Raw genomic sequence first — 24,108 nt, 5'->3', positions numbered from 1 at the left:
CAACTTTCCAAAGACTAGAAAAGTGATTGTTATTTGCAAGTTGTCGTCCTTAGACTGTTCTATTCTATTCTACAGTCATTCAGCAGATGCTTTTTACCAAAGCGACTTACATATGAGTGAGAACAACACAAGCACAAAATAAAACAGTAGAGGACATCGTAGGAAGGTGCTAATAGACTGTCCAAATTGGACACAGGTCCTTACATGAAGTGCTACAGACTTATTTATTTATTTATTTATTTTGTTTACTCCCTTCCCACCCCATAAAATCCCCTATGTTATAATACAAAGAATTAATACCGTGAAGTTTGTTGCAAAGAACTGGGCTAAGTTCTCCAACTTTCCAATAAATATAGGTAAAGACTAATAAAGCTAAGACTAAATGTACAGATGAAACATGTGGCCTTGTCCCAGAAAAAAACAGAATAAAAGCGAGAGAGGTAATGTCATGGTTCTGGGGTTGTGCAGTCTTCTCATGTTTTGTCCTGGCTTCCTGTCTGATTTAGTAGTTTCCTCCTTTTCCGTTAAGCTTCATGTTTCCTGTTCATTAGTTCACCTGGTTTCATTTAGCTCATTCATTCCCCCTGAGCCATGTTGTGTTCTTCATATGTAACTCTTGGTTTAAGCTCTCCTTTGCTAGTTAATATGTGTAGCCATTCTCATAGTTGTCCTCAGCGTTTGTTGTTACTTCTTGGATTAAACATAATTACCTGCATCCCACCAGAGTCTTTTAGCCTGCAAATGTGGCCCTTCACCACTCTCAGGACGTGTCGAGTTAGAGATATAAGCTGTGATGATTGAGGGAGTCACAGGCACATTTCCTTGCACTATACAATCTATTGAACATGAACTGATGAAAATCATGAATCACTTCTGGTTCAACTCAAGCTGGTTGCTCACTTTAAAATGATACGGCTGAAGTCTCTTTATTTTCTTTTAGAAAGAATCCCAATAAGATAAGGAATAAATAATCTTTTCAAGAACACTAAATCTAAAACCTGATGGGTGGACCCCTAGTTTTGTTCTTTTATACATCTTACGCCAAGACGGAAGCAATATTGAGCCAATGTTTTGGTTTGGGGCAAATGAGAGTATCCAACTACTGTCATGCTAACAAAGCTAATATGCTAATGGTAAGAGGGTGTAGTCCCGGGTATACGTGGGTATACGGTGTATACCCACTTCAAAATCCCCTGTGATGCTGCCTTTACAATTACAAACATGCCTACACATGTACCTACATCAACCAGCACCTCGGCTAAGATTAACTATGCTAGACTGGTGTAGTTAACCATCAGCTGTGTTAACTTTAGCCTGAACATAGACATAATAAAGATATATGTATATATGTCTATGAGGTTGTCTCTCACTAGTCTGTGGGCCAGTACTGGTTTAGTCATTTCATAACTCTTCCTCCTTGAAACTGAAGAGCAGAAATTATGTGACAAAAAGCAAATATACTGATGAATGTTTGGAGTAAACTGTATATAGCAGTCTTGTCACTTTTTCTGAAACACTGTTGTTCTGGGCCACTTTTTTTTTCTGTTTTTTTTTTTTGTTTTTTTAAAAAAAGGCACCACTAGTAATAATTATTTTAGTAACTAAGACAAACTTACTAAAAAAACAAAAAACAAAACATAATTCAAAGCCTGCATTCAATACGGTTCAATTGATAACCAACACCTTTTCATTTTAACTTACTTCATGAAGCAACTTCTCCAGATTCTCCTGTAACTCAAAGAAGTACACAGAAGTGATGAGGCCATCGCGGGATTTGGCCAGGCAATCTCTGGCCAGCTCAGCTATCTGATGGTGGATGAAGCTGAGGACTCCATCAGCCAATGGAAGAACATACTCAGGAGAGAAAGCCTGTATGAACTCGAACAGCCTTTCCTCCATCTGCGCTGTGGCCTGTTGGAGGACAGAGGATGGATTGGGGGGGGGGGGGGAGTGTTAACAAGACAGAGGAAAAAACAGTGGGAGGTTGGATGGGATTGGAGAGGGAAAGGTGTAATTACAGTGATAAGGTTTAATAAAAATTCTTTATTTAGATGAGCTGAAGATGTGAGACAAAGTTCCAAAAGCTGTTCCATTTGTGATTCAGATAGTGTGACAGGACTGATCCACACTGACATTAATAGTCACTTTTTCCCATTTAACTTGAGGAACAATCTCAAAAAGCTTCACCTCTGATGAATTCCCAACAAACTCTGAGACACAATTTCCTACAGCTTGATTTTTATCACTGTAAAAGCTTTAGCTCATTTCCTCTTGATACAAACCTCAACCCCAAAGAGCACGAGTGAGAAAAATAAGCCTTTATTCAGCTTCCCAAAGCTGCAGTATCACTTATATGTGCAATTAATGAAGTTTATGTAATGCAAAAGAGCTTGAAAGTATCACATACATTATTTTAACATACATCATGCCTGTTATTTATTTTTATTTTGTATATAAACCATGTGTGAGTGGGAGGATGTGTGTGTGTGTGAGAATGGGAGTCCGATCAGGTATTTTGATGCTCTATACTTGTGTGTGAAGATTATAGTGTATATATATATATATATATATATATATATATATATGTGTATATATATATATATATATATATATATATATATATATATATATATATATATATTCAAAATTGGTTTTCATTAAGTAGTGCTTTTGTATGAGTCATGCTTTATAAAAAAAAAAAGTATAATTTCATTTCACTCTAGACTCTAGATACCCAAATCTCTAAACTTCTATCTAGTTTAGGAGTTGTGATGCTGTCGCATTTCATATTAAAATAAAGTCTACTTTATACTCTGTGGTGAAAGCATCAGGTTTAGGATATTTTTTTTGTGTGTGTGTGTGTGTGTGTGTGTGTGTGTGTGTGTGTGTGTGTGTGTGTGTGTGTGTATTACCTTTGGGAAGCGCTCCTTGTAGACATGATTCATCATGACTATCTCATTATCATAGCAGGAAGACGAGCGACCAGGACTGGAAGGACAGACATTTAAGAGTCAAAAAATATGTACAACTCAAGCTCAGTTTGGCGCTCAGTGTGTTTAGTAGACATTGAGAGTTTAGGTGCCTGCTTTTGATTTGATTCAGACCCCAAATAAACCAATAAAATGGCTTGAATAATTTTTAAAAGAAAGAAATTTGTTGCAACAATTTTTTAAAACAAATCAACAATCCTTTTGGTGATGAAAAGATTAATTAGTTAACAATGCTTCAAGTGGAACTATTATGTGCATTTCATGCTAATTTATTTTTATTTCTGAGCCCAGAAGGGATGGGATTGATGGAGTTATTGTCACAAATCGCTTTATTTACTTCAGTCCGACTCTCTCCGTAGGCTGTCAGATCAGCCTGTGGGCAAAACGAGTGGATTGAGACTCTTCCGCATTAAGCCCTGCCTCCCGCCACTGCACTACATCGGGAGCGCACACCACAACTGCTTTCGCCGTCATTGTAACATCTAAGGATAGGATACAGCAGAAGGATACAGCATACAGCCCTACATGTTGGAACCTGAATCAGACCCTGAAAACGAAGTGGAAAACAGCAACCCACAGCAACGAATGCAGCAGGATGTCTCTCTTTGGTAAACTCACCAGCCATCGTTGGAAATAACTTTATCCCACGTTTTCCACCCGCCTGATGTATTTGTACATGCCCTTGTTTACCAGTAGAAGGTAACCAATCACCCAACCTTATCCCCCGGGACGTCACAAGAATTTCCAAGTAGAAAAACCTCTCTAAAACGCTGTTCAACACGCTTTCCGTTGCCATAGAAACCAAATGGAGAGAGTGCTGGAACTCAAACTCAAACTCAAACATGCGTTTAGGTGATAAAAAACAGTGCCGTTCACATGTCTGATGAGGATTCAACACTGTAACACAGTAGAAAGCTCAGAAAACTCCAAATACCATAATAGCACCCCTTTAATGAAATTGAACATATCAGTCATGTTCAGTTACAACAGAAAACTTATAAGCAAAAGTCTGAACTGCTGGTCAAGGCTTGCCTGTAAAAGTGGCTTCATGCTACCGAAGCAAAATGGATGTTGCTTTATTTGGCATTTTTTTCTGTTGGGATAATATTTAGTTCTAGTGTAAATACCTAATTGAATGTGTTAAAATAATCCACAATATAAACATAAGTTTCTGAGAATTCTCTCTTTTCCTGTCTCTGCTTTTGGTAGCCTGAGCTAAGCTAAGCTAGCAGCTCAGCTATCTGCCCCTAGTAAAAAACAAATAGGAAAAAATTCTGGTATGGGGTTTTCCATTAATTGTAAGTAAAATGCAATTTTCTCATTTAAAAGAAAAACAAAAAATATCTATAGCAAGATGAGTTCATACAAGCTAGCAAGTATGGGTTCATCATCATATCCTAAGCTAGCTAACATTACTGTATTAGTTCAAGGCTTTATCTCGAGCTGCAGCTGGACCATAGTTCAGGGTTCAACATCAAATCTTCTATTCAGCTTACAGTGATTTGAATGGTTTAAATGTTGAATATGAGTGGGATTTAACATTGATTTAATTGGTTTTGACTTGGTTTAGAGGAGTTCAAAGATCGTGTGTTCATCTGATAAAATGAAGCCTGCATTACTTTGCTAGACTTAGACCATCTCAGACTATTATAAAATAAAAATAACCTGGATGATGTACAACAATACACTGCATCTCATCTTTAAATGACACCTGACTGCGAAATACCAGCCAGCTATTGACTCTTGTAAAGTTTGTAAAACTACATTGCAACATCCGAAGATAGCTGGTGTGATAAAACTGAATGTTTAGTATGCTGAAATCAATTTTATTTTCTTTCATTTATCTGATTTTTTTTTTTACTTAGACCTTGTCAAGATAAGATGGCACAACTGTTTTCAATTTTATTTAAAAAGAACTAACATAAAGTACATTTAGCAGCTAATTTTATACACAGTAGGACAAGAAGTTAAAGCAATATAGTTACATGTCTCTTATGGGGCATTAGTTCCAAAATGTTAGCTAACTTAACAATTTAGGTAATCACAATCTTGTATTAATGGTAAATTGAGAGTTTAAATTTGCTATTTTTTCATTAAAATAGTACACAGTCCTTATAGAAACAAGAAACCCTAAACCTTTGCTTATAAGCTTCCTGTTGTAACTGAACCCTAGACTGTATGAGAGGAAAAATATCAGCAGAGTGCATCACTGCAAATCTGCTTTGAAAGAGTCCTTTAAAGACAGGATGGTGCTTTTTGGCATCAGATGCTGCTGTTTAATCATTTGAGTTGCTACTGCTGCTGACCTGAGGCTGCGGGAGCGCGGGCGCATGTGGGGGGAGCAGCGGCCGCCATCATCATCCGTAATGCTCTCGGTGCTGCCAAAGTGTTTGGATAAAAAGTGGAGCTCATCCATGGTGGGTTGGGAGGGCAGCTGGTGCAGCCGCTCCTGAGAGGAGCTGGAGGACTGGAATGAGAGAGGAGGAGGAGGAGGGGAGGCAAAAGTGGAGGGTGGAAGAGGAAAAGGATGTAGATGAGGATGGGGAGAAGGGAATATGGGGGAGGAAAGGATTGTTGTGAGGGGAGGAGTATGAAGGATCAAGGAAAAGTGCCAGGAAATGAATTGAAACAAAGCTGAGTAAGTGACTGAGGTGTACTAAGTAAGACACTGAAAGACATATATTTACAGCATCTTGTGAGCAACAGCCTGCAGATTCTTCATCGGCTTTGACATGATGGTGATGGACCAAGAATTAGAAAGTTGATAATGGAAATTGTCCTGTGAACCTCAGGGCCACATTCAGGAACCGGTCTGTCACACAAACTTTGCATCACTGCTTCATTTTCCTCCTTCACAACAATGAGACGAGGACTTTGTCCAGTCACATGACTGAAAGATCAATCTTAAATCGACCAAGAGTGACAAACTAATTGAAAACTTTCAGACCTGAAAGATGAAGCAGAATGATGGAAGCTTCCTTTGTCTTTTAACATCTTTAGAATGTGTTCTGTATTAATATTGTTTTTCCTGTCTTGAATAGAGCGCTTTGGCCTTGGATTTCTGATGAATTGTGACTGTGTTGGCTTTTGTTTAAGGTTACTTTGGTAACAAGCAGAGTTACCAGTCCAATGCAGGTAATTTTTCTTAGTTCTACCTTTGGGGCTGACCATTGTAAACATTTTTATCTGAAGGATAATGTCACACAAATGTCCTATTTATATGACTGGGGCATGGACAGATGGGTGATAACATTATGAAGAGCTGTCTAAGATGGGACAGATTGTCCTCATATAACACGTCCAGGTCGGTCCAATCAGCGTTTGGAGAAAAAGAATTATTGTAACATTCCTAGTGGAGAAACACAGTAACATTTCTATGTTACTCAACTAGGAAGAGGTTTTATAGTTATAGTTGACTGATAATGATCATCTTATAATGTCTAATATCGCTTTTCATTGCAAAAAACTTTTGGAACATATTTTTTTTAATCACATACAAAAGTACCACTGGAAAATATATTTACTGTTTATTTATTCCTTAATAATATAATTTTACATTTTAATTTTAGGTTTATTTTTTGTGAATTATCAAGTTCATTTTATATAAAGATAGACTGATTTGTTTTTTCTAAATTAATATAAAAAATATAAAATTAGGTTTCTTGTTTTTTCTGAAAATTAAGAGAAAATATTTTTTTATGCCAAATGATGCCTTTTGATTTATTATGATTAACTTATTTTTTTACAAAAATAAAAAAAAATCCTTAACTTTCACCAAAGGTAGACAAATCCAAGTTGAAAACATTTCTTTTCTTCTGCATCCATGCTTGAATTCTGCACGACAACTTTTGTTTCATCTTGTTTTTAATGATACTAATCTAATTTATCATATTATTGGGATCTTTGCTATTTGTCGTCTCTTTACAACACCTGTAATACTTGTGATTTTATTATGTAAAGCACATGGAATTGTTTTGTACCTAAAATGTGCTGTACAAATAAACTAGCCTTGGATTTAAAAAAAACAACAACATCAAAACAGTTATTTTAAGTCAAATGATCAAATTATTACAGAAAAAAAAAATTTTTTTTTTACTCTATTTGTCCTAAATTGAATGCCCTTCTTGTGTTTGCAATGGGAGCATCTGGCTGAAGTTAGCTTGTGGTTACATTACTGGAAAACCGCTTTCTTCCTCACACCCTTCCTCCTCTACAGCACATTTCTCATACCTTCTCATCCTACTGGCCTGGTACTCATCCCTTCCCCTCCTTTACTCCTCCCTCCATCTATCTAAACCCTCCATCCACAGATGGAAAGATCAGCCGGGCTTCTGACGTCACTGTTATGCAATAACTTATACACACTTAAGAGAAACTTAAGTAATGAGCTTTAGAAAATGATTAATTGTTCTATTTGTATGTGAATGTTGGAGGTTGCTTTATATTTAAATAGTGCAATGACTGAAGGATGACAGCTGGAAGTGATGCAATCAAAACCACAACGTTGCCTCATGGTCCAGATGTTTTTAACAACAAATTATCAGTTAAAAAGTTGGTAATTATGCTGATAACATCCAAAATGTGTCTATTAAACATTTTTAATCTAAATCCAAAAGCTGTTTTATTTATCTTTTATCACACAGATTCAGAAATCTAAATATATCTTTATGGCTTTGACGAACTACATAAACTTTGAAAAGAGACGTCGCATTACTGCAGTAAATATCACTCCAACTGGATGTCAGGAAAACTTTGTTTCATTTTATTTTATTATGCATTCACACCTAATGTTAATATTTCTCTCTGTGGCAGGACTAATAAGTTTACCAGGTACGTACATGAAACAATAATAAATCTTTACTGCTGTATCAGGTTGTGTTAGCTGTAGCATAAATGTGTGACTGAGCACAAGATTAAATGTTATTTTGTTGTTTTAGTTAAAAATAAAAGTGACTGTATTAATTTAGCAAGTGATATTGTCTCAAATTGATCACTACGTCCTAAATGGGATCTAATCATAACTGTATTGTGGCAGAATTTGTGATATCAGCAAACGTCATTTTTATATTTAAATGGTATCAAATGCATGATTTACACACCTACTCTATAATAAATTGTAAAGGTTGCTATAATTAAAGTTATTTACCGTTGAGCTGGGCGTGTTGGTGCCATATCCAGAAGAGGGCAAAGATGCTAAAGACCATCGCCGCCCGTCCGCCCTGGAAAACAAAAACTAAATTTTACACTATGAAACTCAGTGCTACGTGCTAAATCCATAGTCTATTATTAGTTTAGCAGTTTTGACAAAAAAGCAAAGAAAAAACAAACTATAACCTAGTTGTTGTTTTGTATGGGCACATTTTAGTTTAAAATAAACAAAGAAAAAATCAGCAAACGAGTGTCTAATAAAACATGTAGTTAGTCCGTGGAGCTTTTTCTGCTAAGACGAACGCAGGAAACTCATTCAATGTTCCTCCGCTGTGCAGTGACAGGCAGGCAGGCAGATTTGATAAATGGGGATTTGATGAAGGATTTATGGTAGTGACAAGCTCCCAGAGCTTCCACTATCAGAACTATGACCAGCTGAGGAGAGGGAGAGGAAGACAACAGTATAATCGCTCTTCCTCACATCAAACTCTGCCTTTAAGATACATGACAGGAATTTTTCTTCTAGTTAGTAGACGTTTTAATCATTCTGTTTTCCAATAAACACTGTTGTGACTTCTCCTTAAACATATTTTTAACATTATTTAATATTTATGTTATTCAGAGAAATATTGTTAAAAAAAAAAAAGAAAAAAGAAAAAAAAAGCCAGAAACAGCAAGTACTAAAAGCTTGTTTGGTGTATTGCCTTTGCAGGATCAGCTTTCACTCTTTAATACAACAAACTCAGTGCTTTTCAGCAAAAGTGACAAAGTAGGATATAAGAAACGCTAAACACACGCTGCGTTACATGCTAACCCGAGTTATATAAACTGTTTGGGTAAACTTGCATTACTATAGCAATTAGTATTGCCAAAACACATTGCTTCATATTACAGATTTGCACACAATAAAAAATAACCTAATTTTACAGTATTTTATAATGGGAGGCAAAATAAGTTGATATGCGAGTATTAAAACCAAATGCGCTTGCATTAATCTGCTTATAGATTACATACACAATAATCTTCTTACAGGCTGTGTAAGATTTCTGACGGTGGCTGCGTGGATTTGCCATTTTTAGGAAGAGGAGCATACATGATGTCACCCTTTGATGTTTGAAGACAAAAGTCTCTCAAACGGTTGCATACCTATTTATCTTCAAGACCCCCTTAATGCAACAACCAGAAAGATGTGACCCAACCCCATGCTGAATCCATGTTTGTCTTTTTCACCATAGTTGACGCTTTGTGGCTGAGTCCTGTCCTCCGTTAACCAAAGTTAAGATGACGATACAGATACAGGGCTAGACTACTAAGATCCCAACTTGCATGTGAAATCTGGAATTTTGCATCTCCTAGCATCTCCTTCCTTTGTTTCTATGTCTTCTTGTGTGACAAAAAACTACAGCCATGCGCGTAATTATGCAAGTCCTTTTGAAACATACTGATATTTTTTTATCAGCAGTTTTTATCAGCAAAATTGCTCTCAAGATTTATCAGATTGCAGGTGGTAATTTAATATATTTACATTTTCTCCTCCCAATGCAGAATAGCATGTGAACGTCCTGTATTGCATATTCATTACGGCAGATGTACTAACCGGATGCAGTCGCACTATTTTGAACCTTTGCAAGACGCAGCCCTCGGTGCACTGTTCGTAAATCAGTTTTAACATTCTTTTGCGTGTGCAGTGAGTTTGCAAACTATTTAGTGCAAGCAAACCTTTAGTAGATTTGGTCCATAGTCCTATTTTTTTCTTTATTTCTTACAAATGATCTGCACTGTTGTGTTTCTCAGACATGTTTTACTCATTAGATGTTGCAGGGAGCTTAAGGTTACCAGGATAGAACTACTCAACTACTGTATCTCCACCAGGAACAAGCTTATATATATATATATATATATATATATATATGTATATATATATATGTATATATATATATATATATATATATATATATATATATATATATATATATATATATATATATATATATATATATATATATGTGTATATATGTGTATATATATATATATATATATATATATATAATATTTACAATATTGTGTACCAGATTTTGGAACAAATGAATGTTTTCAGGCTTCAGAAATGCAGCTTGCATTGAATAAAATATCCAAGTGATAAAAACCAAACACATCTAAATCAATTACAATGTGAACATGAGCTTAACTGAAACATTTAGGCTCTGTGTAGCTTCTAAGCCCCCTGTGCTCTTCAGGTACCTCTTGGGGATCGGAAACTGCAGGATGTTCTACTGCACTGTGTGACAGTCTTTTCCACCAGCACCTACTAAACCCAGCCTGACACCACTCCTCCTGGTTTGTAGGTGTTTCCAGCAGCATCATCCCAGGACAAGGAGACACATTTTGAGCACAATTGGGGTTCTGAAGGTTCAGAGTTTTCTCTAAAAATATAACGTGTACAGTTTGCAGGCCACTATTGGCCAGAGTTTGACATCACGGGATGAGTCATGAGAGTGACTCCTGATATAAACTTTGGGTTCATATCAGGCCGAGTACCGAGTAGCAGGTAAAGCATCCCTCAACTAGGAATGCAGAGATACCAATAGCAATATCAATATCTGTTCAATACCAAGTGTGTGTACTCGTACTTGGTATTAATAAAAGTGTACTGATACCACAACCGATACCCGTTAGTCAAGCTAGCGCAGATATGTTTGACATCCTTCGGACATGTTTCAAAAGAAATAAATGCCTTGAATGTTAAAATGTGACATTTTTTTGTTACAATAAAAGCCAGATCTTTGTTTCAAAATCCCACATTTGTAGTTATATTTAGCTAAACTGTGCCAAATTAAAATAAAACTTGTTGAAATGATTTGATCTGTAATGTTATTATATTACTATCTGTGAGGTAACTTCAGAGAGGATGGGTCATTTATTACAACCTAATGAAATCTTACACAGTTATAACAGCAATAATAACCATATTTACAATAATGGTCACATAAACAGATCTGGTATCTGCAAATATCGGTATCGGCACATATTCAAATTTCAGATATTTGTTTCGGATCAGAACTCCCAAAAAGGGGATCGGCGCATCCCTTAATGCTAATAATGGTTGGGACAAACACATGCTTGTCTTGTTGACTATAAATAAATCTGTTTGAGCGTGTATTTTTTCTGTGTGTTTTACAGCAGCTAACTATGGAAACCACGAAGTGTGGTGTCAGCTGAAATACGGTAGGTAGGTGCTTGTCGAAAGGGGCCATGATTCCTTCCTATATTGTGGCAGGAAAGTAGGTTCAGTGATTTACTGCTACATATGTGGTTTCTAACAAGGTTTCTTACAGGTTTCTATTCTAACAAGCTTGAACGTGCATATTTGAAACGAGGAGCTGGTGGCAGTGGGACTAGTTGCTCAGTGGCAAACAGCTCAGACTGCTGTTGCCAGTGAGTGTCATTTTGCATACTTCAGCCTTTTCTCACTCTTTCCCTAGAAAGGGCTTCTTGATAGCCACCTCTCCACTGACAGCCTTCCAGAGGAAGCTTCAGTGAGCAGTAGACGAATCAACTGAAGCTTCCAATGCACCTCTCAGATTCTGCATCAGGCCTCAGTCAGATCTTTTCCCCCTTTTTTACTTAAAGATATCACATATTCTTACCTGTTGTAGTTATTTAGCCCTGCCACTTTTCTAAAATGTTTATTACACAACATCCTAGACAGGTCAAGTTTTCAGCTTTGAGATTATTCATACCCTTTCATTAAAGAAGGAAAAAACAGCTGCCTGTAAAATAAGCTGAAATTGACTAAAGTAATAACGAATAAAAATTTTATATTTTTAGTTATTGTTCCTTTTTTAAGTCTCCAGTTATTTGAGTGACTGTTGTTCAGCCTTTTCTTTAATGAAAGGGTATGAATACATATGAGCACAACTGTACGTTTTAAATATTTTACATTTTTTGTCGGTAATGTGGAGACAGAACACTGGTTCACCTCTTGAATTCAGGGCCTTTTATGCTTGAATGACTCATAAGTAAATGTTAAGTGGCATATCAACAATGAACACATTTCTATGAAAAGGGACATGTGAAAGGGCTGGACTGAAAATGAGTAAAATATCTGCAAATGTCTAAACCGGAACGTTAAAAGACCATCATAAAGTGTGGAGAATTACTGCTCAAGACCACTTTAAAAGACTGCATGTAGGTCTGGCTGTTTAGAAGCCAAATATAAATAAATAAGGGATGCCTACAGACTATTGCAGAGGGCTGTGGCTCATTACAACGGAAGTCACCGCTAGGTATATAGTAGCCATGTTTGTGGTGTTATGTGTTGGAAAAATAAATGCAAGGGTATCCTCCAAACTCATTTAATGTGTCACCATGAAACTGAAGGTCACCAAAACATTATTATTTTTTTATTATTTTTTTTTATCATTATTTCCCAGGAATAACCAACTTCAAACTTCATGGGCCAGTGTCCTGCAGATGTTATATGTTGCACTGCTGCAACACCCATCCATCCATTTTCTTAACTTGGATTCTTCTTGGTCCATTAAAGGTCAATGGGAAAGCTGAACTCTATCCCAGTAATCATTGGGCAAGAAGAAGGGTTCACCCTGGACAGGTCAATTTTAGAGTTATCAAACATTCTTGTCTTTGGAGGGTGGGAGGAAGCCGGAGAACCAAAACTCCACATATAAAGGTCACTATTCAAACATCCCCACAGCTGTGGCTCGAACCAACAATCTTCTTGCTGTGGAGCCACAGTGTTAACCACTACACCACTGTGCAGCACAACTCACTAATCACTGGGCAGACAGAGCTTACATCAAGCTGTTGGAGAGCTAATTCGCTTAAACCAGGTGTGTTGCAGCAGGAAAACATCTATAACCCGCCCGACACTGCACAAGAAGCCCAGAGCTGGTTTTCCCTGCTGTACCGAAAAGCACGGGAACGTGTGGACTGGGGTGAACACATTAGCCACCATACCCTACTTTCTGCAGATTATTTATGAGTGTGTGCAGCAGAGATACAGTGTGTGTAAAATCTAAAGCAGTTTATTACAAAACAACATTATGATCAGACGCACACCTGTGTCACATAGACTCCACACTAAAGCAGCGTGAGTAAACACAAAGGTGTTTTGTGTTTTGTGTACAAAAAACACAAACACAAAGCGCCCCGTCATGCATGAGTCACCTGCAAGGCTCCCGGCTCAACAGGCTGGACAACAACAGACCCACATGCTCATTTGCTCTCTTTCCGCCCTCTGCCCTTTTGTCTCGAGCTGACTTGACTTCTACCCGTCTCATTATCTGTCCTTCTCACACCTCTGGCAGAAACACGAGCTAAAGAAAACACGTGTAGTCACAATCAATATCAGGTAGTGTCATAAAGCAGTGACCTTCTGGAGGAGGCGAACGAGAAGTGCGCCGGGTTGCTGGGAGAGAAGTTGCGTGGGCTATCCAGGGGGCTGCTTCCTGGTGGGGCAACAAGACAGGAACAGATGGTGAGACATACAGAGAGATGAAGGTGTCACAAAAAGGTCATACTGTTATGACCCAGTAATAAAAGACTATTCAGACTCAGAGGCTCACTGATTCTGTGATTCAGTAGCAGAGTGTGTTATTATTACACACGGCTTTGGGGATAAAATCCGGTATGCCGGCAAAACAGATTGTTTTGATGAAACAGCTGATCGAGGTGGTGGGAAAGTAGGAACATTTTTACATGTGGCATTAAAACACTCTGACCCAGCCGCGTGCACGACCTGCCCTGCCACGGACGAAGTTGCTCGTTAAAAATTAAACTAGAAAAGCACGCAGAGAGCGGAAATCTCCGCCAAGCACAAAGTTAAAGAATCCTTTTAAAAAATTCCTGGATCCAAACAGTGATCCGGATCACCACCAAAATTTATTCAGTTTTTCATTTTTACATTTCCAACAACTCTTGAAATATTTATAATAATAATAATAATATCCCTCCCCGCCGTAGACCTGCTTGTCGTGGAGAACGTAAGTACCTGACGAACAAGACTTTTTTTCTTGTTCTTGCAGCCTCGAGAACAAGAACTCAGTTCTTGCGCCTCGTGGAGGATGGAACAAGCTTAAGTTGGTAAAACCAGACCTCTATGAATGAGCACCTTACTTAGATCTATAGAGTAGGGTGGCCAGATGTCACGCTTTGTGCGGGATAGTCCAGCATTTCTATTACTTTCACACGTCAAAAACAAAGAAAACAAAACTGGCTTTTACTAATTGTTAGTGACAAAAGATTTGTTTGTGGCAGAGTGGAATCTCACATTGTCCCACATTTTCAGTCTTTGTCCCACATTTGGTGAGAGAAGATCTGGTCACCCTTCTATAGAGAGGCAGAACTGATATGTGAACACGCAGCGAGTACAAGTTTTCCAAAACTGCTTTTAGGAGGTGCGTTGCTTCTGGTTCATGTCATAAAATAATTAATTCAACATATCAGGCCTTTATCATAAGTAGGAAGCTAGATTTGACAGGCGGTTAGCTTAAAGAAACAGCCTGTATACACGATGTATAGTGTAAAATTTTCCGTTCACAGGGAGAAACGGTATATGTAGGCACAGGTAGCAATTTCCTGGAGTTTACGCCGGTTGCCCGGCAACCTGATGTCAGCCAACAATCTCATAATCCCCTGTAAAACCAGAGCATGTAGTTGTTAAATTCTGATTTTCATACAGATTAAACAAACATGTTATAAATGCTTAATTGCAAAGCTTTAAAGGTGCTGGTACGTGGATTTGTTTTCCCGTTGACATGGCCATCTGTTTCAAGCTAACAAATTGCTGGCGCTAGCTTCCCAACATCACTAAATCTCAACTTTTCCCTTGGATTCTGTTCAAGTGAAAAGTTTTCCATATTATTTATTTGGCATTTAAGTAAATTTAGCCATTGCTGTGCATACCAAGGTGTCCGGGGAGAGGCAGAGGGGAATGAGGGCGAGGCAGCGTGGGAGATGTGGTCGTCAGGATTAGACTTTTCCTGTTGCTTGTGCGGCAACTGTGGAGAAAACAGGGAGAGATAAACGTAAGCAGGAGAGGTAGCGTGTCTAAGTTACCTCAACAGAGTGGTGTTTGGATAGAATATCTGTGTCACTGTGCATAAATGTGCATGCAGCTGCATGTGTGGGTGCAGAAGAAGCTGATGTGCACACGCATGGCCCCACTGCATGAGCACAGTAGCGATAAAGAGAATTCAATTTCCTCAGTAATCCATCCCTGTCTGGCGTCTCTGAGCCGAGATAAGGGAAGGAGGAGAGGGTAAAGTTGGAGGAGAGAATGGAGGAGAAGATAGAGAAAAGACTTAGATGACAATTGTAAAAAAACAGATGGTGTTGAAACACCCACATTTTTCTAAGGCTACAGTTGATTATGTTGAGGAGCGCCCACAGCGTGTCACTTCCACTCTGCTTCTGGACTCCAGACATGATCTTACTAAAAATGAAAACTGCATCCAATCCCTACATCATTAGGTAAAATGAGGAAGCTTTTTGTCTCGATAAGATCCACTTATTCAGTCAAAATCTCCCTCCCCTCCAGCTGTGTCATTTAATCTAAGAGCCTTGCAATGTGCTTTTCTCTCCAAGGCTGAACGAGGGGCTTAAACAAATGCAAATAAATACAGCTTAGAACAAAGAGGAGTGAACAAACAAAATGCAAACCGCCTTGTCTTATCTGTGCTGTTAAATAAAGAGAAGGCTGGTTTTTTTCTCCATTCCCCTTTCAGCCCGTCACATGGGGTCACATGTGAGCTGGACGTGTCACCTCTACACACACACACACGCGTGTGTAAGATCTTCATACACACTGGCAGTGTGAAGACATGAGCTCACAGTAACGAGTTCAACACAGCAAGATGAAGATGACACAGAGGCGTAGAGGCTGTGAAACCAGGCGACAGGACGGCACAGTGTTTTCTACAACAGCTTAACTGGGAATAATTTACACCTGGGTCTTACAAGTGATTCTTTATGAATGACATATAGACAAATAAAGAATATAAACTAGGGGTTGTGACGCCTAATTGACTAACTGATTTGTCAAAACGGTGCACAAAGTCGACAGCTTTCTTTTGTTTGGATGTGTGGCGTCAAACAGACACACGATGCTGTTTGCATCGCTGTGTTGAAAGAACAGTCGAGCTGGAGGGACTTTCTGACAGACGTCAAGGGGAGGAAGAAGCTGTCTGTTTAGCGGTGAATGTTTCTGCTACAAGCTTTAGTAATAAATTCCACACAGCTCTCCTAGTTACAGCAGTGTCTGCTTCACCGCTACTGGGTTTAGTGAGAGCAGTTAGCAGCTAGTCTCTGCTTCACCCAGGCAGAAAGTTTACCAGCTATTTCTGTGACTTACCAATGATAATAGAGGGAAGAGACCAAGGGTGTCATTTATGACTGTTGTGGACACGCAAAACAGGGTCTGAAAAGTGGTGTACGTCACTTTTCACGCAGTTTGTGATTTATAAAAAACAAACCTGAGGGAGAAGGAGCGGTCCCTCACGCAACCCATGCATATGTTGTTTTTGGAGACAGGGGAAGTTAGCGACGCAGACGGTGAGGTGGGGAATAGGAGTCAGAGGTCATCATGAGTCCTCTCACACATTTAGTTTTCCTCCATATCAAACTTTAATCATTCATCATAAGCATTACAAACAGCAGTGTTATTTATGCTGTGCTGGTGAGTCATAGCAATACATAAGAACCTTTTTCATAGGTGTATTTTTTTTTTTTTTTTTTAAAAAGGCTATAAGCCAACTTTAATATTAAATCAATGTCCAGAGAACATTTAATCAGTTTTGTCATCATCACCTTCCTCCCTGATGATCACCACGATGATGGGTAACGTAGACTATATTATGACAACGTGTGAGGCAATCAGACTGATGGCTGTAAACATGTAAATATCATGGTGACACGCATGCATAATGCCATTAACGCACTGGAACACCCTGCAAACAAGAGAATTAGGAGGGAATGTGTTTTTGGTGATCACTAACATTTCCTGGCCAATGATGATGACTGTCTAATATGCAGATTTACACTCCCTACAGCATTGTTCTTGAATCTATGTGCTGAAATAGGTCCGGTATTAGAGAGACCAACCCACCTGAACCGTGCTGTCACTGTTCAGTTACAGGTGTTAGCCACTGGGTTCCTATGGCAACCAGCTCTTACCAGTTCGATTTAGTCCACAGGAATGTGTTTAATATAATTAATAATTAATGAACTCAGCTGCACTTTTAGGAACAACATAATTCTGTGAAATGATCCATAATTCTATCATAGCAGCGCTAAGCACAATAAGTCCTCCTATCCTGGATGGCGTCATGAATAAAAAAGTTTCCTAGTCTTATTAATGGTGCCACTGTGGAAGAACAGATAAACATTAAAAGGCAGCAAAAATCGCTGGTTTTCCACATGGAATCAGCGTATAAAACTGCACTCATACTGCTGTACGGACTCTAATATGTCAGTAAAAAGCCGCATTCTAGTCATATGTGACTCTAACATGTACATTTATATGTTACATATATTTGTGATAGTGCTTCTTGGTGAATAAGTGAAAATTGTATTTTAGAAATTCTATCTATTTGGGGTTGATGGGCACTTCTGCTAAAACCATCATAGGACAACGCCTCCCCTCCTCAGGTGCTGCTCCCAATCCCGTTTCCCAACTCTCAGCATGTAGAGGAAATGCACATGTACTGCTAACAACAGTAGTGGAGCCATCCTCCTCCAGACACAGGCTCTTGCTTTTATTTGTCACCACAAACAAACTATTTTTTGAATCTGCACCTCAATCACCGACACATCGGTGGTTGAATGTGTGTCAAGGACGGACAATGAGGCAAAACTTGAACACAAATATTGAGGTTAAGGTGTGTGAGAGTGGCACACTTATTAAACGACAGAAATGTGGCTTCAGGAGCAAATAGACCAGACGGAAAGAGGAAAAAAATAACTGGTTTAGTTGTTGCTGAACACTCCTGCGGATGCACTGTTGAGCAGCAAAACAGTAGCATTAAAAAACACAAGCAGAGCAGGTTCAAGCCCAATGTCTCTCTGACCTACTTTCTCATCTATTTGAGAAACAATAAAGGACTTTAGTCCACCCAGTGTCCACAATGTTAAAATAAACCCACTCGCTTGAGGGACATACACAACAAAGAACATTTTACAATATCAATTTAGAGAGAAAATGTTTTTTTCTCTTCATCATTGTTGACACCACAATGACGTCATGATTAATGGATTTGAAAAGCCTGACTAATCGACTTCAAGAATCACCTAATGTTCCCATCATTTACTCATTCCCTCTTCTCATGGACTAATGTCTTTTAATGTCTATGCTGTTTCCATACACAGCTTGTGGCTCTGTGGGTATTTTTCACCTCCACAGATTTTTCTGCCCCAGGTTGTAAATCAGAGGGGCCAAGAAATGATTAATTTCCAGTCCTGTATCATACAACTATCTCTGTGAAAAATATGTTTATCATTCATACTTATGCAAAAGGCAGACATCTTTGTTTAATTTGTAAGCATTCTTCTTCATTTTCACTTAAAAATCATTACTTAGAAAACTGTTATTTGAAACAATTTTATTCACTTAGTTTTTTTCTTGGTTTATTTTTTATCTTTGGCTGAGTGGTTAATTGCACATTCCTAACAGTATTGGAAATTCATAATGCATATTTAATTTCTTTTTAACTTGGACTTAATTTGAAGCCACTGCTAGTCGTGTTGTAGCTATAAGCACTAATTTTACTCTTTATTTCAGTTGATTTGAGTTTGGATACAAAAAAAGCAGCACTGATTCTACAATTTTTCATTTAGATGCAGAGTCGTCATAAAAAAAAAAAAAAAATCAACTTTACCCAGTTTGGGTTCACCTTGGTTCATTTCCTGAGAAATTTCTTATTTCTCGGTTCAGTTTGTATTCTAGTCATTGTTTACTTCCTGTTTTATTTAGTAGAGGTTTTTCTCTTTATGTATTCTGTTCTGTTTGCTTCCTGCTTCCCTGAGGTATCTGCTCCTGTTCCTGACTTTAACACCAACTACTTGTGTTCTTCAGTATATCTACTTCCAGGTTTTCTATTGTTCTCGGTTCATAAGTGGTTTTTCAGTTCTTTAGTCTGTTCTATTTTTTTGCCTGTGAGTAGCTTGTAGTTTCTTCTCACATGATAAAGTGAAAGTTCTCTGTTTGCCTGCTTTGAGATCCGGCCTTTGGGTCCTTTCTACTCCCCCCCCCCAACATGTGTCACAACAGAAAAAAGCATTTCAGTCGGAACTTCCTGTTGTGCCAGTGACAAATGGTCCGCAATACAAAATGCCAAGACTACTAGCTTATAGGTAGCGCTGAGTGATACTCTGTTTTTTTCCTTACGGTGTAAATTTGTCTTTATGACAAACACCAGCTTAAATGGATAGCAACGCTAAGTGGTTTGTTGGGGGAGCCTTTCCTTGGTGCACCACTAAACACTCAGCATAGCAGCGGTTTCATTGGAGATGTTGAACAATAAAAATTAAGACAATTCTGAAAGCAAAGCTGTGAAGACAACGAAGTCAAACATAACAGCTGTTGTCTGGAGATACTTTTCCACTTTAAAACATCGCACATGGACAAAACAACTATTTACTGCTAATGCTGTTGAGCTAAAGTTGTTGATACAGATGGCAACATGAGTCATTTGCAGCATCATCTAAAGCTTATTATATTCTCCGTGACAAGCGAGAACATTTCTTGTTCTCGAGGCTCCGAGAAGAAAATGACGTCATTTTCTTCTCGCGGACGTGTTTAAAGACAGTTCTCGACACATCAAACTGGCAGAAGTTTTTTCTTGTGGGGCTTCGAGAAGTATTGTGTGATTGGTCAGACATTTGAGGTGGGCGTGGTTAACACAGAAACGCATGAGGTGGACAGATGCCGCTTCCGTTTTCCAGTTGAAGGTAAAATGGATTGTTTTCATAAAACAGCTGATGGAGGTGGTAAAAAAAACAGTACAAACATTTGCACAGTACGTGACATTAAAACACAAGAACCACAAGAAGAAGATGAAGTCGCTTGTTAAATATGAAATGACTGGGTTCATTACACATAGAGCAAAGTTCTTGCTTCTTGTGAAGGATGTTAACAAGCTTTAGGCACAAACATGCTTTGGAGTACCAAGAATGTTTGAAACTAAGATCAACACCCTCCACGTCCTCAGGTGAGGCTACAGTTGAGTCAACGCGTCCACAGTGCTCATAGACATGAGAATTACTGCTTGTGAAACAAACCAAAAAAAAAAAAAAAAAAAAATCGAGATCACGACACCATCATAATCCAAACAGCCCAAAACACATTTCTGCCAAATACTGAGGAAAATTATGTATTCAGGGCTGTAAACAATATACTTTGGACCTCTTCTTCATGAGGTTTGCTGCCTCCTTAAAAAAAATGGCCTCACCAAAACAAATAGGGTACATCTTCACAGCTATGAGGGCTTTCTGTATGGTCTTGCTCTCAAACGAAAGCTGAGATGTGAGATTTCTACAGAAGTGTCAGAACCAAGATACATGTTACAGTACTGTGTCAAATCTAGATGGAACACAAACATAAATGAAATTATCATCTCTTCCTCAAAGAAAATCACACTAGATAGCAGCCCAATTCATTGAAGAATCAGTGAAATAATATCTGATGAGGAACTGCGCAAAAGTAGAAGCTAAAAAAGGGAACCATAGGAGTTTAACAGATTATTTAATAAGATTTTTATGCAGGTGAATATCTCAGATCTCTATTTATTGATAGACTCAGGAGAATCGAGTATAGCCTCAAAATTCACCTTATAAACACCACGAGGATCCAGACAGAAGTGAACCTGAAGACAGCATATGATAGGAAGAGGAAGTGCCTCACAATTAAACCTCCTTCATCTCCGTGGAAACTAGCGTGACCTCCATGAATCATTTCAAACAAAGTCATGGGACAACAGATTTTTAAGATAGAAAAAAAAACTTTCGACAGCAAAACAGCAAGACAGGATCTATTATTCTGGCTGCTGGCTTGCAGAGTGTTTGTCCCACAGTGACACCGACGTCTTTGCAAGCAGCAGAGTCTCTGCTTTCATTTGACACCTTGGTTGTGTGGAAGTGTTGAAATTAGCAGAAGCTCTAAAGTCAACAGTGCTGTTCTCATGTTTTTGTTCAATCTGCATAAAATCGCTCGGGGTTTGAATTGCTTTTTGTTCTGTTAGCAAATCTTGGTAGTTTTATAGCTGACTTTCTACAAGGGATTTTGATATGCAGCATGTTGAGATTGCTGTTTTCTGGCATGTGGAAAGATGTTCTGCATTACATCTAGCTCATCTAGCTCCTGTGCAGACAAGAATTTACACTTTTTGATTTGTTTTTTTGTGCAACATATAATTCTCATGGTAATGGAGCAAGCAATTCTTTGCCAATGTGCTGCGGTAATTCTTCTGTCAGTCAGTGGAAAATGCAGTAAACACCCAAATATGCATGGGAAAAAATGCTGTTGAATACCATGGAACTGGAAGGATTTTAAGAAATACCATCACACATAATTTTGAACAGCTCTAATAAAAGAAAATCTTGTAAAAAGGAAGCTATGCACTCAGAACAAGAGGACTGACAGAAACTTATTACTAATAATCTGGAATAATTGCTGCTTGACACAATGATAATTTTGCAAACCCTGTACACAGTGAGCAAACAACACGGTGTCTTGAGTCAGAAGCCTTTTGAAGATTCATAAAACAATATTCCACTCTATTCTTCTTTAATGCTCACTTGTCTCTTTTGTTCAGTTTTGACATTTGTCTAACTCGTACTCACTGGATGCAAAACCTGTCAGATCATTCAGTCACACTAACACTTGTGCAGCTTTTTTCACATTTCATTAGCTGCTTAAACAGAGACCTTCCCTGTAACACAGTAAGTCTGCAGGATCTGCTCAGAATGAGTTATTTAGACGTTTATTAAACATTTAGTCCTGATGACATTCATTGCACACGCACAGCAGAGTCCATGCAGAGTTAGAGTTTGGCCTGGATGTTTAATTTGACCATTTTTGTTCCCTGTTTTACATACACAGGAGAGTAATTGAGTTATCTGCAGAGTTATGTCAGATGCCACAACGCTGTGGAGCATGTGAAGACATTCTGCTGCTTTTAGCTTCCTCAGTGGGAGATCATTATACATGTAGAGTAATTACAGTCCTGCACAGATGTCTTCATGTTGCTTCAGTGGTGATGCTGCAGCAAACAAAGATCAGGAATATCTTAGAGAAGAGCAACAGTCTGGATATTTCAGACTACAGTGTTAATGGATTGCTTTTCAATCAGTTTCGGACACAAAATTTTTCATCTGACAAAAGAAATTAGTGTTACTGTTTAATGAAAAGATGCTAAGGCATGAGTATCTGGAGTTTCTATGGCACCTTAGCACATTTTAGTCTAGTTGAATGCAGTTATTTTTCCTCTGAAGTAATAACCAAGCGGAAAAATATCCCCTCAGAGGTTAAAAGTGGAAAGCCAAATTGCAGTTCCTCCCTCTTCCACTAGGGGCTGTAAAATGATTTTTTTATTATTATTAGTGACTTATCCATTTAATGTTGTTTAATCTTCAAGTTCAACATAGTTAGAGGCGTCCTTTTGATGATCAGGTACTCGATATCCAGCAGCAAGAAGGCAGTGTAGCACAACTGCAGTTTTTCCCTCCTTAGCCCAGCTACCTCTGTTAGCTTGTTAGCTTCTGTTATCTCCTGTTAGCTCCATGTTTGACATAGTTAAGAAGCAAGTGCTCGTGGTAACCGCCCAGTTAGCTTTAATTCAGCTTTTCAGAAACCTATGTGTGATGTCATCTGTTATAGTCTGGTAATAACACATCAGCTGAGTGTTTTAGTGCAGAACCAGAAGCTTTGACTTCACATTATTTTGTTATAACTAACACGTTTACATCATGTTTAAAGGCTAGTTTTGGTTCTACCAATACAATGATCATTGTTCTTAATAAATCAGATAAAAATGCTGAGTTGTGAAGGGTTCGGTGTCACCAGAAAAAAAAGGTTGTTAGGGACTGTGTGCTGGCGTACAACCAATTGATCACGAGGCTTTTCGGCTTCCTTCCAGCCCGTCTGCAGATTGGACTGATCGTAATTCTGTGATTCGACACGTGCACAGTTTCACTCCTTGCCCGACTACAAGAATACAAAACTGAGAAAGAGCCATCAAATCTGATTCATCTCTATCAATCAGATCTCCAATCAGTTAAATCTTTACTGGCTTTCTAGACATTGATCACATGCGCTGACACGATGGATTTAAAGAGCAGGGCAGCAAACTGCTTAACGCACAATTTCACACTTTTGCGCCTTTTATGTCCAGAATATGTCAATTATGTTCAGAAAATCCCACTTTGATGATGCAGCGCTCTCACAGTAACACACTCTCTCACCAAGATGATCCCAGGCATACCAATCATCTCTGTATGTGATTGCATGTGCTATATTGCTATATATATATATTTTTTTTTTTAAAGTCTTGTTTTACCTTTTTATGACCATGTGAGAAATAAATAAATAGAAGATGCTCCGCGACGAGGTTGCTGTGCCTACAATAAAAAGTAAAGAACAGGTTGTTGATGATGTTTGTTACTGAAAGCTCCCAGTGGTCCAGTGACATCCCACTCAAACAATGACTTATCCTATCCCAAAGTTACATGTTATGACATTAAAATTAGACATTTATATGCAAATAAATTTACTGAATAACATCTGTAAAGTTTGTGTATTTTATATATTTTTTGCATTTATAATGCTTACAATAAAATTGGTATATGAGTGAAAGTGTGTGTGTATGTGTGGTTCAGCATCATCATTTCATGCTTCTAATACTTCACTAGTTGCTTCGCCAGGGATAAAACAGAGGCAGAATAATACCAAGACTCAGCG

General features: G+C 38.3%; 1 protein-coding gene across 1 annotated transcript in view; it reads right to left on the bottom strand.

Moving 5' to 3' along the window:
* Positions 1-24,108, bottom strand: part of LOC306765930 (microtubule-associated serine/threonine-protein kinase 1-like) — a gene marked incomplete at both ends in the record, with an annotated part of 66,290 nt that overhangs the window by 19,053 nt on the left and 23,129 nt on the right. Inside the window, 6 exons of the mRNA XM_079253470.1 lie at positions 1,702-1,911; positions 2,913-2,988; positions 5,297-5,457; positions 8,137-8,209; positions 13,531-13,606; positions 15,063-15,157. Of these exons, the coding sequence (XP_079109596.1) occupies positions 1,702-1,911; positions 2,913-2,988; positions 5,297-5,457; positions 8,137-8,209; positions 13,531-13,606; positions 15,063-15,157 (691 nt within the window). The remainder of the gene's footprint in view (positions 1-1,701; positions 1,912-2,912; positions 2,989-5,296; positions 5,458-8,136; positions 8,210-13,530; positions 13,607-15,062; positions 15,158-24,108) is intronic.

This window comes from Telmatherina bonti (genome assembly GCF_933228915.1).
Source record: "Telmatherina bonti genome assembly, chromosome: 14".
NCBI classification, from domain to species: Eukaryota; Metazoa; Chordata; class Actinopteri; order Atheriniformes; family Telmatherinidae; genus Telmatherina; species Telmatherina bonti.
The sequence above is the reverse complement of the archived record's forward strand: the minus strand, read 5'-3'. Positions and strand labels throughout refer to the sequence as shown.